The sequence below is a fragment of the Lepus europaeus genome, chromosome 19 (genome assembly GCF_033115175.1).
Source record: "Lepus europaeus isolate LE1 chromosome 19, mLepTim1.pri, whole genome shotgun sequence".
Classification (NCBI taxonomy): Eukaryota; Metazoa; Chordata; class Mammalia; order Lagomorpha; family Leporidae; genus Lepus; species Lepus europaeus.
Window position 1 is genome coordinate 71,953,107 of NC_084845.1, and position 15,513 is coordinate 71,968,619.

General features: G+C 64.8%; 1 protein-coding gene across 4 annotated transcripts in view; it reads left to right on the forward strand.

The window, feature by feature from the left end:
• The window catches only part of ACSF3 (acyl-CoA synthetase family member 3), a 58,648-nt gene that overhangs the window by 11,973 nt on the left and 31,162 nt on the right, over positions 1–15,513 (forward strand). For all 4 annotated transcript variants that reach the window (XM_062176807.1, XM_062176808.1, XM_062176806.1 and 1 more), the window contains exons 4-6: positions 6,497–6,651; positions 8,770–8,918; positions 13,272–13,381. In XM_062176807.1, the coding sequence (XP_062032791.1) occupies positions 6,497–6,651; positions 8,770–8,918; positions 13,272–13,381 (414 nt within the window). The remainder of the gene's footprint in view (positions 1–6,496; positions 6,652–8,769; positions 8,919–13,271; positions 13,382–15,513) is intronic.

A 15,513-nucleotide genomic window follows, 5' to 3' on the forward strand; every position in this document is an offset into this window, starting at 1 on the left:
TCAGGGGCCCTGGGGGGTAGAGAATCTCTGCCCACTGGAGGGCGGGTTTTCTCCCGACACACTGGTGGACAGGCACCCCAGCCCTCCCGGGGGTCCCATAGCACTGGGGCCTGGGAGCTGCTGCCCTTGGAGGCTGTGCTCGGGGGTCTCTGTCCTGACATCTTTATCCTGGATTCTGTGCTGGGGATATGCATGGGGTCTCTGCCCTGGGGCCTGCACCCTGGGGTCTGCGTGGGGGGTCTGCGCCCTGGGGTCTGCGTGGGGGGTCTGCGCCCTGGGGTCTGCGTGGAGGGTCTGTGCCCTGGGGTCTGCGTGGAGGGTCTTCACCCTGGGGTCTGCATGGAGGGTCTGTGCCCTGGGGTCTGTGTGGGGGTCTGTGCCCTGGGGTTTGCGTGGGGGGTCTGCTCCCTGGGGTCTGCGTGGAGGGTCTGTGCCCTGGGGTCTGCGTGGAGGGTCTGTGCCCTGGGGTCTGTGTGGGGGTCTGTGCCCTGGGGTCTGCTCCCTGGGGTCTGCGTGGAGGGTCTGTGCCCTGGGGTCTGCGTGGGGGGTCTGCGCCCTGGGGTCTGCGTGGAGGGTCTGTGCCCTGGGGTCTGTGTGGAGGGTCTGTGCCCTGGGGTCTGCGTGGGGGTCTGTGCCCTGGGGTCTGCATGGGGGTCTGTGCCCTGGGGTCTGCGTGGAGGGTCAGTGCCCTGGGGTCTGCATGGAGGGTCTGCACCCTGGGGTCTGCGTGGAGGGTCTGCGCCCTGGGTCTGCGTGGGGGTCTGCACCCTGGGGTCTGCGTGGAGGGTCTGCGCCCTGGGTCTGCGTGGGGGGTCTGCGCCCTGGGGTCTGCGTGGAGGGTCTGCGCCCTGGGGTCTGCGTGGAGGGTCTGTGCCCTGGGGTCTGCGTGGGGGGTCTGTGCCCTGGGGTCTGCGTGGGGGGTCTGCGCCCTGGGGTCTGCGTGGAGGGTCTGCACCCTGGGGTCTGCGTGGAGGGTCTGTGCTCTGGGTCTGCGTGGGGGTCTGCGCCCTGGGGTCTGTGCCCTGGGGTCTGCGTGGAGGGTCTGCTCCCTGGGGTCTGCGTGGAGGGTCTGCGCCCTGGGGTCTGCGTGGGGGTCTGTGCCCTGGGGTCTGCGTGGAGGGTCTGCTCCCTGGGGTCTGCATGGAGTGTCTATGCCCTGGGGTCTGTGTGGGGGGTCTGCGCCCTGGGGTCTGCGTGGAGGGTCTGCGCCCTGGGGTCTGCGTGGGGGTCTGTGCCCTGGGGTCTGCGTGGGGGTCTGCGCCTTGGGGTCTGTGTGGGGGGTCTGTGCCCTGGGGTCTGCATGGAGGGTCTATGCCCTGGGGTCTGCGTGGAGGGTCTGCGCCCTGGGGTCTGCGTGGGGGTCTGCGCCCTGGGGTCTGTGTGGGGGGTCTGTATGGGGAGGGTCTGTGACCTGGGGCCTGCACCCTGGGGTCTGCATGGGGGGTCTGCGCCCTGGAGTCTGGGCCCTGGGGTCTGTGGGGGGGGTCTGTGCCCTGGGGTCTGCATGGGGGTTCTGTGCCCTGGGGTCTGCATGGAGGGTCTGCGCCCTGGGGTCTGTGCCCTGGGGTCTGTGGGGGGGGGTCTGTGCCCTGGGGTCTGCATGGAGGGTCTGCACCCTGGGGTCTGCGTGGGGGTCTGTGCCCTGGGGTCTGCTCCCTGGGGTCTGCATGGAGGGTCAGTGCCCTGGGGTCTGCATGGAGGGTCTGCACCCTGGGGTCTGCGTGGAGGGTCTGTGCCCTGGGGTCTGTGTGGAGGGTCTGTGCCCTGGGGTCTGCGTGGGGGGTCTGTGCCCTGGGGTCTGCGTGGGGGGTCTGCGCCCTGGGGTCTGCGTGGAGGGTCTGCGCCCTGGGGTCTGCGTGGAGGGTCTGTGCCCTGGGTCTGCGTGGGGGTCTGCGCCCTGGGGTCTGTGCCCTGGGGTCTGTGCCCTGGGGTCTGCGTGGAGGGTCTGCTCCCTGGGGTCTGCGTGGAGGGTCTGCGCCCTGGGGTCTGCGTGGGGGTCTGTGCCCTGGGGTCTGCGTGGAGGGTCTGCTCCCTGGGGTCTGCATGGAGTGTCTATGCCCTGGGGTCTGTGTGGGGGGTCTGCGCCCTGGGGTCTGCGTGGGGGGTCTGCGCCCTGGGGTCTGCGTGGGGGTCTGCGCCTTGGGGTCTGTGTGGGGGGTCTGTGCCCTGGGGTCTGCATGGAGGGTCTATGCCCTGGGGTCTGCGTGGAGGGTCTGCGCCCTGGGGTCTGCGTGGGGGTCTGCGCCCTGGGGTCTGTGTGGGGGGTCTGTATGGGGAGGGTCTGTGACCTGGGGCCTGCACCCTGGGGTCTGCATGGGGGGTCTGCGCCCTGGAGTCTGGGCCCTGGGGTCTGTGGGGGGGGTCTGTGCCCTGGGGTCTGCATGGGGGTTCTGTGCCCTGGGGTCTGCATGGAGGGTCTGCGCCCTGGGGTCTGTGCCCTGGGGTCTGTGGGGGGGGGTCTGTGCCCTGGGGTCTGCATGGAGGGTCTGCACCCTGGGGTCTGCGTGGGGGTCTGTGCCCTGGGGTCTGCTCCCTGGGGTCTGCGTGGAGGGTCTGTGCCCTGGGGTCTGCGTGGGGGGTCTGCGCCCTGGGGTCTGCGTGGAGGGTCTGTGCCCTGGGGTCTGTGTGGAGGGTCTGCGCCCTGGGGTCTGCGTGGGGGTCTGTGCCCTGGGGTCTGCATGGGGGTCTGTGCCCTGGGGTCTGCGTGGAGGGTCAGTGCCCTGGGGTCTGCATGGAGGGTCTGCACCCTGGGGTCTGCGTGGAGGGTCTGCGCCCTGGGGTCTGTGCCCTGGGGTCTGTGGGGGGGGGGGTCTGTGCCCTGGGGTCTGCATGGGGGTTCTGTGCCCTGGGGTCTGCATGGTGGGTCTGCGCCCTGGGGTCTGTGCCCTGGGGTCTGTGGGGGGGGTCTGTGCCCTGGGGTCTGCGTGGGAGTCTGCACCCTGGGGTCTGCGTGGGGGGTCTGCGCCCTGGGGTCTGCGTGGAGGGTCTGTGCCCTGGGGTCTGCGTGGGGGGTCTGGGCCCTGGGGTCTGTGTGGGGGTCTATGCCCTGGGGTCTGTGTGGAGGGTCTGCGCCCTGGGGTCTGCATGGAGGGTCTGCGCCCTGGGGTCTGCGTGGGAGTCTGCACCCTGGGGTCTGTGTGGGGGGTCTGTGCCCTGGGGTCTGCATGGGGGGTCTGTGCCCTGGGCCCTGGGCCCTGGGGTCTGTGGGGGGGGTCTGTGCCCTGGGGTCTGCGTGGGGGGTCTGCGCCCTGGGGTCTGCATGGGGGGTCTGCGCCCTGGAGTCTGTGCCCTGGGGTCTGCATGGGGGTTCTGTGCCCTGGGGTCTGGGCCCTGGGGTCTGTGGGGGTGGTTCTGTGCCCTGGGGTCTGCATGGGGGGTCTGCACCCTGGGGTCTGTGGGGGGAGGTCTGTGCCCTGGGTCTGCGTGGGGGTCTGCGCCCTGGGGTCTGTGTGGGGGGTCTGTATGGGGAGGGTCTGTGACCTGGGGCCTGCACCCTGGGGTCTGTGGGGGGGGGGTCTGTGCTGTGGGGCCTGCACCCTGGGGTCTGTGTGGAGGGTCTGTGCCTTGGGGCCTGCACCCTGGGGTCTGTGTGGGGGGTCTGCATGGGGGGGTCTGCACTCTGGGGCCTGCACCCTGGGGTCTGCGTGGGGGTGGTCTGTGCCCTGTGGCCTGCATCCTGGGGTCTGCGTGGGGGGGGTCTGTGCCCTGGGACCTGCGCCCTGGGGTCTGCGTGGGGGGGGTCTGCACCCTGGGGTCTGCGCCCTGGGATCTGCATCGGGGGAGTCTGCGTGTAGGGGGTTCTGTGTCCTGGAGTCCATGCGCTGTGTGGCTGGTGTCATCCTGTGCCCACATCCGATGCTGTTGCCTCCCCCTTAACGTGCAGAGAGGGGCCAGTCACAGCCCTTCATTGTTTTTTTGTTTTTTTGTTTTTGTTTTTTTTTTTTTTTAACAGGCAGAGTGGATAGTGAGAGAGAGAGACAGAGAGAAAGGTCTTCCTTTTTGCTGTTGGTTCACCCTCCAATGGCCGCTGCGGCCGGCGCATCTCACTGATCCGAAGCCAGGAGCCAGGTGTTTCTCCTGGTCTCCCATGTGGGTGCAGGGCACAAGCACTTGGGCCATCCTCCACTGCCTTCCCGGGCCACAGCAGAGAACTGGCCTGGAAGAGGGGCAGCCGGGACTAGAACCCGGTGTGCCGGCGCCGCAGGCGGAGGGTTAGCCTGCTGAGCCGCGGCGCCGGCCCCACTTCATTGTTCTTGAGCTGTGCTTTCATTTCTTGAGGGAATATGGTTTATCTGGTCTTCCAGTTCAGAGGTTCATAGCCCAGATCAGGCATTGGTCAGCACAGGGGTGGCGGGCGGATGACCACACCGCAAGCAGGAAGCGCAGAGGGGTGGGATGCACGGGAGCAACCCTCTCGCCCCTCTCGTGAGGACCCTCTGAGACCAGGCGCAGCCCCCAGACAGCACAGTGTCTCTGTCTCTCTTAAAATATTTCTGTTTGAAAAGCAGATGTGTGGGTAGGGGAGATGTTGGACCTGCTTGTTCACTCCCCATATGGCTGCAGCAGTGGGGTGGGGCCAGGCTGAAGCTGGGAGCCTGGAGCTCCATCCAGGTCTCCGCCACGGGCGGCAGGGGACAAAGCCCTGGAGCCATCTTCTGCTGCTTTCCCAGGCTCCAGCAGGGAGTGGGGTCAGAAGTGGAGCAACAAGACTCAAGATGGGCACTTAGATGGGACGCCAGTGTTGCAGGCAGCAGCTTACCCACTGCTGCTCGCTGCCAGCCCCAGTCCGTGAACACGAGACTCCGGGTTTCAGCGTCTTTAAAGGTTTGGGAAGCCGTAGCACCGTGCAGTCAGATCCTCAAGCTGAAGCAGATTGGTGTGGCTGAAGGAGGTCGCACTCTTCCGTAGCCCTGGGCTTCCGAAGTGTGTGCGTGAGCCCAGCTCCCAGCATCACTAAATCCCAAGGCTGGCCTCAGTGTGCCGAGCAGACTCGGCCGTCAGGACACCTGCAGGGCCCCCCCACCTGCCAGGTGAGGTGAGGGCGTGGGACGGATGTGCCGCCGTGCTCACGCCCAGCTCTGCAGGGTCTCGGCGCCACACTGCCTGACTTCCTCAGGCTGTGGCAGCAGGGGAGGCCCCGGCCGAGGCACGATCTGGCCCTGCAGTTGGGTGACAGCCCCCCAGGGCCTGCTGTGGTCTGGCTGCCTCACTGCACCCTAGCCGCTCTCGGGAGGGGACCCCCAGGGTCTGAGAAGTCCTGCGGTCTGGTTGTATTGGGAGGACCTGGAGGTTTGTGTTGTGTCAGCACTGCCCTTGTCCCCCTGCTGATGTCCATGAATCCCAGGAGCAGCGAGGCCTCCCAGCCCAGTGTGGTCAGGAGCCGTCCGGGGCCAGGGCCCCGGCTCCAGGGCCTGTCCACAGTTCATGGGCCATGCTGCAGGCAGCTGGGGCAGAGGAGGCAGCCGGGGGGGCCGAGCCAGCAGTCACAGTACCGGGAGGACGGGCAGCAGGTGTGAAGCATTGCCATGACCAGGCTCTGTGCACGGGGTCTGCACACCACACACACAACACGCTCTGTGCACGGGGTCTCCACAGCAGCCACACACACTCATCATGCTCTGTGCACGGGGTCTGCATGCCACACACACACAACACGCTCTGTGCACGGGGTCTGCACGCCACACACACAACACGCTCTGTGCACAGGGTCTGCACGCCACACACACACAACACGCTCTGTGCACGGGGTCTGCACGCCACACACACACAACACACTCTGTGCATGGGGTCTACACGCCACACACACAACACGCTCTGTGCACGGGGTCTGCACGCCACACACACACAACACGCTCTGTGCACGGGGTCTGCACGCCACACACACACAACACGCTCTGTGCACGGGGTCTGCACGCCACACACACACACAACACGCTCTGTGCACGAGGTCTGCACGCCACACACACACAACACGCTCTGTGCACGGGGTCTGCACGCCACACACACACAACATACTCTGTGCACAGGGTCTGCATGCCACACACACATAGCACGCTCTGTGCACGGGGTCTCCACACGTGTGCCCAGTAGCCCCTCCTGGGACCCTGAGAGTTAGGTGGGGCTCTTAGAGTGACTCGCGTGTTGAATGCCCCCAGAGCCCAGAGTTGAGAGGGACTGGTTGGGTCCTAGGCACCATTAACTGCTGGTGGCTCCACAGAGGTGGCTCGCTCCCTGCTGTCCGCACCGCTCTGTGCTACCTTGGCAGTCTGCTGGGGAGAGACGTCCCCACGTCCTCACAGGCAGAAGCCCGGAGCTCCAGTCTCGGGCTGCGTGCACCTCCTTGTTCTGAGCAGCCGGCGAGGGTGACGGATACGGCCCCCCTGCCGCGCCGGCCCAGTGCAGCCTGAAGTGCCCTGCAGAGTGCGGAAGTGCCCAGCCCCAGGGAGCTGCGCGTCAGGGCTTGGCTGCGGCATGGTCACCACGGGCCTCTCTGTAGGTTTGGGAGAAGTTCCTGAGCTCTGAGCCCCCGCGGGTTAGCGTGTTCATGGCCGTGCCCACCGTCTACAGCAAGCTGATGGATCACTACGCCGCACACTTCACCCAGCCGCACGTCCAGGACTTTGTGCGCGCTGTCTGTAAGGAGAGCATCAGGTGAGCGAGCGCCTGCCTCCCCCGCAGCCACACAGCAGCAGGTGCGCTGTCGCCCAGAAGTCACCTCTGCCCGTCTCCTGCAGTGCCTGCCGCTGCTTGGAAGGACGCATCTGCGGCCGCCATCTCCTGGCCGCTCTGTCCTGTCCCGTGGCGGAGTCTGACGGACGAGGGGAGGGCAGCGAGCGCCCCTTGCTCCGTCTGCTCTGGGCACCTGTCTGTGCCTCTCGCCCCGCTCTAGCCTGCCAGACTAGGGCTTCTCCCCTCCCCTGCCCTCATGATCCTCCCAGCCCTCTCCTCTCCCTCCCCCTGCCTCCTCCCTCCCAGCCCTCTCCCCTCCCCCCAGCTTCTTCCCTCCTGATCCCCCCTCCTCCCTCCTAGCCCTCTTCTCTCACTCCCCCTGCCTCCTCCTTCCCAGCCTTCTCCCTTCCCTCCTGGCCTCCTGATCCCCCACCTCCCTCCCAGCCCTCTCCTCTCCCTCCCCCTGCCTCCTCCCTCCTCACCCCTCGCCTCTTCCTTCTAGCTTCCTCACCCCCTTCTCCTCCTGGGGGATGCTGTGACGACATGAGCCCTCACTTCCGACACTGACACTCACTCACCTGAGCCCAGCCCTTCTTGAAGACGGGTCCAGGCTCTTCTTGGGGAGGCTGGGGGAGGGGTCTGTGGCAGGCCATGCCTGTGGCACAGGGTCAGCAGCAGTTCTAGCTCAAGAGCCACGTGTGAGAAGGTCAGGGAACGGGGAAAGAAGGGAAGGAGATGTGGCAGTGCCGACCGTGGGCAGAGCCCTGGGGGCTGCACGCCGTGGGCTGCATGCTGTGGGCTGTACACCATGGGCTACGTGCCGTGGGCTGTACACTGTGGATTGCACGCCGTGGGCTGCATGCTGTGGGCTGTATACCATGGGCTACACGCCGTGGGCTGTACACTGTGTTGCATGCTGTGGGCTGCATGCCGTGGGCTGTACACTGTGGATTGCACGCCGTGGGCTGCATGCTGTGGGCTACATGCCCTGGCAGCCTGTACTGCTGAGCCGAGCCCTCACAGAGGCTCCCACCCCACGCACCTGCTGCTCCAGAGAGTCTGGGGAAGACAGCAGAGGACTCCTCAGTGTCACGCAGGTGGGACTGTCCCTGCTGCCAGCTGGGAGCCGGGTGGTCTCGGAGCCCCTGCTCCTGCAGTCGTGGCTGTGTCTCGCCACACTCTGTTGTCATTGCAGCGTCCCCATTGTCCTCAGGGCTGGGATTGGCATTTTGGTCACTTGTGAGGAGCCCTCCAGAGCCCCTGGAAACCGCTGGATTTTTTTGTTCTTTTAAAGATTTATTTATTTTTTTAAAAGGCAGAGTTATAGACAAGAAGAGGCAGAGAGAGGTCTTCCATCTGCTGGTTTACTCCCCCAATGGCCCCAACGGCCACAGCTGGGCCAGTCGAAAACCAGGAGCTTCTCCTGGTCTCCCTTGCGGGTGCAGGGGCCCAAGGACTTGGGCCATCCTCCACTGCCCTCCCGGACCACAGCAGAGAGCTGGATTGGAAGTGGAGCAGCCGGGACTCGAACCTGCGCCCATATGGGATGCCGGCACTGCAGGCTTCACCTGCTGTACCACAGTGCCGGCCCCAGCCTTTGTTCTTGATGAAATGTTCCTTTTGAGGACCTAAAATGTGCCAGTAGATTCTTTTCAAAAAGCAAAATTGGGCCAGTGCTGTGGCACAGCAGGTTAAGCCACTGTTGGCAGAGCTGGCATCCTATGTGGACACTGGTTCAAGTTCTGGCTGCTCCACGTGCACTCCAGCTCCCTGCTGATGCACTTGGGGAAGCAGTGGAGGACGGCCCAGGTCCTTGGGCCCCTGCACCCACGGGGGAGACCCAGAAGCTCCCGGCTCCTGGCTTCATTCTGGCCCAGCCCCAGCCATTGCGGCCATTTGAGGAGTGAACCAGAGGATGGAAGACCTCTCTCTCTTTGTCTTTCTCTAATTCTACCTTTCAAATAAAGAAGAAAATTTAAAAAAAGAAAAAGTTTTAGCCCAAAGTGCTGTTTCTGGGGTGACCTGAAGATCCAGCGCCCGCAGACCCGGCACGCGCTGAGGCCCCCTCGCCCTGCGGTCAACCCTGTGCTTGTGCCGCAGGCTGATGGTGTCGGGCTCGGCCGCCCTGCCTGTGCCCCTGCTGGAGAAGTGGAGGAGCATCACGGGCCACACCCTGCTGGAGCGCTACGGCATGACCGAGATCGGCATGGCCCTGTCCAACCCGCTGGCGGCTGACCGTCGCCTGCCAGGTACGCGCTGCGGTCTCTGCCCACACTGGGTCCCGGACCCGGGCACCTTCGCGGCTTGGGTTGGCCGAGGCCTGTCCCTCTCTCCCGGGTGCCAGGCAGGGTAGAGGCCACTCTTCTCTCAGGCCCTTCCTTCGCCCAAGGAGGTGCCAGGAAGAACCAAGCGCCCTGAGCCCAGGAGCCTGTGCTGGCCATGCCACCCACCCCAAATCCATTCGGCCTCCATGGGTGCCTTCGGCAGGAGAGGGGCCCGGGTGTGCGCCTCTTCCCCGCTGGGGTGGACATTCCTGGCGTGAGGCCCCTCCGTGCTGGCTTGGCCTCATGGATGCTTTGCCCCCAGGACGCTGGCCCCTCTCATGTTTTCTCCAGTTGTGGTGTTGCTCTCCCTGGAGGTCTCAGAGATGAATCCTGCAGGGCTGGGCGGGGGGGTCTGCGCTTAGCGTGCAGGGCGTGTGCGGGTGGCGTCTGCCGCCTAGCGTGCTTGAGTCTCGTGTGCAGGTGATGTCCACAGCCTAGCATGCATGGCGTGTGCGGGTGGCGTCGGCTGCTTAGTGTGCTTGTGCCACGTGTGCAGGTGATGTCCACAGCCTAGCATGTGGGGTGTGTGCGGGTGGCGTCGGCTGCTTAGCGTGCTTGTGCCACGTGTGCAGGTGATGTCCACAGCCTAGCATGCGGGGCGTGTGCGGGTGGCGTCGGCTGCTTAGCATGCTTGTGCCACGTGTGCAGGTGATGTCCACAGCCTAGCATGTGGGGTGTGTGTGGGTGGCGTCGGCTGCTTAGCATGCTTGTGCCACGTGTGCAGGTGATGTCCACAGCCTAGCATGCGGGGCGTGTGTGGGTGGCGTTGGCTGCTTAGCGTGCTTGTGCCACGTGTGCAGGTGGCTGTGCCACTGCTCTTGAGCCTGCAGTGGTGGGAATGTGGTCACTTCCGGTCTGGGGCAGTCACGCTGCGGGAGAGGCTGTGCACATCTGTATGTGGGTTTGTGGGGTTGCTGGGCTGTCCCAGCAGCTGTGCGAGATGTGGTGGCTGCCCTGTCCAGGGCCCAGGACGGGCTGCCCTTGTCAGGTCATACTGCAGGGCGTAGGCGAGCGGGGCTTCCTCTGTCTTGGCTCCACGGTGGCCCGAGCGTCTGCACCATGTTTCCCGCGTTCGTGAGCCCTCCTGGTTGAAGTCTACCCAAACTTCTGCCCGCTTTCAGAGTTGGGGCAGGGCACTGGTTTTATTGGAGCTTGGAGTTTTTTTCAATTCTGGACCAAAGTCCTGTATCAGCATTCTGCCCCTCTGGTGCTTCTGCCTTGCAAATGAATGGGTGGAGCATCTAGGAGTAGTGGCTGAGACACATGTGGTCCCCACGTCCCATACAGGGGTTGGAGACACCACGTGGTCCCCACGTCCCATACAGGGGCTGAGACACCATGTGGTCACCTGTGACCCATACAGGGGCTGAGACACCACGTGGTCCCCACGTCCCATACAGGGGCTGAGACACCATGTGGTCATCTGTGACCCATACAGGGGCTGAGACACCACGTGGTCCCCACGTCCCATACAGGGGCTGAGACACCACGTGGTCCCCACGTCCCATACAGGGGCTGAGACACCACGTGGTCCCCACGTCCCATACAGGGGCTGAGACACCACGTGGTCACCTATGACCCATACAGGGGTAAGAGGGCTGAGGTGCCACGTGGTCCCCACGTCCCATATTGGGGGCTGAGACGCCACGTGGTCCCCACGTCCCATACAGGGGCTGAGACACCACGTGGTCATCTATGACCCATACAGGGGCTGAGACACCACGTGGTCCCCACGTCCCATACAGGGGCTGAGACACCACGTGGTCCCCACGTCCCATACAGGGGCTGAGACACCACGTGGTCACCTATGACCCATACAGGGGTAAGAGGGCTGAGGTGCCACGTGGTCCCCACGTCCCATACAGGGGTAAGAGGGCTGAGGTGCCACGTGGTCCCCACGTCCCATATTGGGGGCTGAGACGCCACGTGGTCCCCACGTCCCATACAGGGGCTGAGACACCACGTGGTCATCTATGACCCATACAGGGGCTGAGACACCACGTGGTCCCCACGTCCCATACAGGGGCTGAGACACCACGTGGTCACCTATGACCCATACAGGGGTAAGAGGGCTGAGGTGCCACGTGGTCCCCACGTCCCATATTGGGGGCTGAGACGCCACGTGGTCCCCACGTCCCATATTGGGGTCTGAGACGCCACGTGGTCCCCACGTCCCATACAGGGGCTGAGACACCACGTGGTCATCTATGACCCATACAGGGGCTGAGACACCACGTGGTCCCTACGTCCCATACAGGGGCTGAGACACCACGTGGTCCCCACGTCCCATACAGGGGCTGAGACACCACGTGGTCACCTATGACCCATACAGGGGCTGAGACACCACGTGGTCCCCATGTCCCATACAGGGGCTGAGACACCACGTGGTCACCTATGACCCATACAGGGGTAAGAGGGCTGAGGTGCCACGTGGTCCCCACGTCCCATATTGGGGGCTGAGACGCCACGTGGTCCCCACGTCCCATATTGGGGTCTGAGACGCCACGTGGTCCCCACGTCCCACATTGGAGTCTGAGACGCCACATCATTGCCGTGTCCCATACGAGGGTGTGGGAGCTGAGACGCCACGTCCCATGTGGCGCACACAGTGTCTTGGGTTTGTGGCTCCAAGCCCGCCTCCACTGCTGATCCAGCTTCCTCCTGATGTGCACCTGGGAAGACAGCAGTGAGGATCAGTGCTTGGGTCCTTGCCACCATGTGGGAGACCTGGACGGAGTTCTTGCCCACTGCCTTTGGCCTGGCTTGGCCCAGCCATGGCTATTCTAGGCCATCGGGGAATGAGCTGGAAAGTGAATAGCGCTCTGTCACCCAGCCTTTCAAATCAGTAAAAATAAGCAGTCGTTAAAAGGGGCTCGAGGGACAAGTTCCCTGTCTGAGATAAGCGGAGCAGCCAGCACTTCCCCCGCCTGCGGCTCTGCCCCGAGCCCTTGCTTTGGCCCCATGGACCATGTGCTCGTCTGTGATGTCCTTTTGGTGTCATGGTTTAAAAGCTTGTGCATGGCCCAAGGTCTCAGGTTTTCTGCTGTTTGGTTGTAGAAGCTTCGTGTTTCAGACCGAGATCAGTCTTCGTTGTTCACTTGGTTGAAAGGTGGAGTTAGAGGCGAGATCTTCCGCCTGCTGACTCACTCCCCGGGCCTTCCCAGCAGCCAAATCCAGGAGCCAGGGCTGTTTCTGGGTCTCCCTGTGGGTGCAGGGCCCAAGCTCTTGGGCCATCCTCCACCGCTTTCCCAGGTGCATTAACGGGGAGCTGGATTGGTGTGGAGCAGCCGGCGCTCGTGTGGGATGAGCCGCTGCCCCACAGCCCCGGCGCCCCGTGGGTTTGTGTCCAGCTGAGGGGTCTGGGCTTGCAGTCAGGCCTGGTCTCCTCCCTGCTCAGGCCCCCAGCCTGGGAGCCAGGTCCCTCCGGCCCCTGTGTCCGCCTGAGTGCAGAGCCTGAGGCTCTCTGGAAGCGGATGGCGTGTGCCAGGCAGGACCAGCCGGTGGGCAGCGTCTGCGCTGGCCTTCCTGAGCAGGGGCTGAGAGAGTCAGGGAGGTGGCGGGCTCCTGGGCCTCCCGGCCTGTGTCCCTCCTCTGGGGCCCAGGCGCCAGCACAGAGGCCAGAGCCCAGTTCAGGTTGCCTGGGCAGTGCTGCTGGACTCCCTGAAGAGCGACAGGGTCACGTCTCCCGCTGCTGCCCGCTGCACAGTCCCTGTCGGCCTGAGAGGGCTGGCCGCCATCTGCGTCGGTGCAGGTCCCGGTGCCGCGCTGAAGAGCTGGGGTGTGGCAGTGCGTGGCCCCAGCAGGTCCACAGGCCCCCACGGGCCCCATGTCCCCTTGCGCTCCAAGCCTGACGGTGTGGCCGAGCTGCCGTCTTCGCAGAGGGCTTGGTGCTGCGCAGGAGGGGGAGCAGGTGCCGGCTCTGGCTGTGCTTGGTGGGGCGGTGACGCCATCCCGCTCCAGTCCTGAGCCCTGCTCACATAGCCGCTCCAGGAGGTGCGCGGGCAGCCTCGCCAGGCTCAGTGGTGTCCAGCTCCACACTGCAGCCTTGTCCTTTCGACAGAGGTGTCCTGACGTGGGTGAGGGACCCCGTGCAGAGCAGGGGCGTCGGCGCCTTCCCGCCCTGCACACTCACCACCCACACCGGGGACGGCGGCGTCCTCACTGGGGGTCCTCGGGTCAGCCTCTCGAAGTGGAGCAGCAGGCGCCTCCTCAGGACGCTGGCGCCAAGGCCAGCTCTGCTCTGTCCTCCATGCCTCAGCTCTTGTGCTTGTCCTGCAGGTTCTGTGGGAACCCCGCTGCCCGGCGTAGAGGTGCGCATCGTCTCCGAGCGCCCGCAGGAGGGCTGCCCCTACACCATCCACGCGGAGGGGGACGAGAGGGACACCCAGGTAGGACTGTGGGACACGTGGGCACAGTGTGTGCGCCTTCCTCTGCCCTGTGTCCTGTCTGTCTGCCCCCAGGACGGGACAGGAGGAGTCAGGCCAGCGGTCTCCTGGCTCCACACTCCATCCGTGGGAGTGTCTTCCTGAAGTGGGTCACGCAGCCTTGGCGAAGGAGAAGCCCAGGGCAGTGAGCCCACTTGGAGCCCCTGGCGGGGCCCTGGCCTCCTTCTGGGCCGGGCTGGCTCAGGTGTGCAGGGCTGGTCAGCCGAGCCGTCGGCAGGGGTAGCGATCCGGTGTCAGACCTTGCGAGGGGACTTGAACAGGTTCACGCAAAGAGGAGTTAAAAGGTCGGTTTATTTTGGTGTAAAAGTTGAAGTCCTTGGAGTTTTTTGTCTGTTTTCATTGAGCTTTTTGAAGACCCCTTGTGTGCATGAACTTCCGAGATAAACTTGTCAGATCATTGCGTTCGCATGAGGCTCTGACAGCGTCCAGGACTTCCTGGAAGGAGCTGTGCTGATAGGAAGTGGCTTTCTCTCAGGCCAGTGGCCATGCTGGCTACCACCTGGAGTCCTCCTGCCGCCCCAGGGGTCTTCCTGGTCCCACGGCACCTGTGCTGCTGGACATGGCACTGCTGCCAGAGGAGGGGGTGGGGAACGCTCTCCCGTGAACTGGCACCTGGCGTGGCTGCCCCGCCTGCCCGCACATCCTGTGATGTCCTCAGGGACTCCTCCCGAGACACTGAAGCAGCAGCCCCCTGAGCCCGGGGGACACGTGGCACTGAGCACACTCTGGCCTGACCCTGCCGGTGCACAAGGACTTTAAGTGTTAAGCTCAAGGGCACTTTGGTCCGGCGGCAGCATGTTCTAGAACATTCCCACCTGTCAAGGGGTCAGGGACGTTTCTGCTGGGGTGTGCGCAGCTCATGGCCATTGCCTCACATCCGGGGCTGCCTGCAGTGTCCAGGCTGCCCTGGGCGTCTGCCATCTCCTGGCTGTGCTGAGGTGCGGCTGGGAGCCTGGGCCGGCAGGGTGTGGTGGGGCATGTGGGGGAAGAGCACCCAGCTCTCACTGCTTGTCTTGATCCCAGCTGGACAGGGGGGTCCCCCCCCCCCCCCCGCAGCATCCTGAGCTCAGGGGCCCCTCACATAACCGTGGCTCAGGCCACGCTGCTCGGGCAGCATGCACAAACCTGTCTGGTGGCCTTTGTCCACCAGGCTGTGACTTGGTGTCTGCCGCTGCGCTGGGACTTGGGAGTACTCGGGACTCACCTGGGCAGAGGTCGCCAGGCCCTCACTCACTGCTGGACCGTTCGCCAGTGCCTGGCAGGTGTGTGAGAAGCCGTGAGCTGAGTGGGGCAGCTGGCCTGCCGGGGGCCTCGCTGGGGCTCGGTGCAGGCCCTTCCGTGCCCGCATCACCTTGTTCACACCACGTCGGCGAGCCCAGTCTGCTGCTTCACACGCCCACCGCTAGGGCCCCCCGTGTCTTTGTGGCTCACGTGTGAGTGTGCACAGCGCGTGTGCACCCTGTACGTGTAGATGCCTCTGTGCTGGGTTCTGAGAGCAGGCTCTCGCTGCCTTGAGCGCTTGCTCTTGAGGTTGGCGCTCGAGAGCATGGGTTTCAGTGCTGGGGTTTTGGTGGGAGGTGCCCGACGGCAGGCCCGAGGGCCCACGGCAGGGCGTGGCTGCAGGCCGGGCTCCCAGCCTGTGGAGCACACCGCCCTCTGGGGATGGGCTGCACGTTCCCCTGGGAGTCCCGCTCCTGAGTGCCGGCTCCTCGCACCCTCACACTCAGCCTTTGCTCCACTCCGTCTGCAGCCAGCCTTGCGCCGTCTTGCACGTGAGCCACAGGCGTGCGTCCTGCAGCCGGTGTTGCTGAGTTCCAGTGAGAGTGGGGCGGCCGTGTGTGCTGCGTGGTGCGCTCGGTGTCACGGTGTTTCTGTGAGACTTCAGCGTGTGACACGTGCTAGCCCCCAGGCAGACTTGTCTGTGCTCCTGGGCCGAGTGCTGCTGGTTCCCAGCCTCCTCTGGGCGGCTGGCGACACATTCTAGTGGCCAGGAGCCGCTGTTCCTGTGTCACACAGCTCTGGCTTCCTTGCTGGGCTGGAGGGAGCCCTCTCGCGTGCCTGGGTTTGGGCGCTGG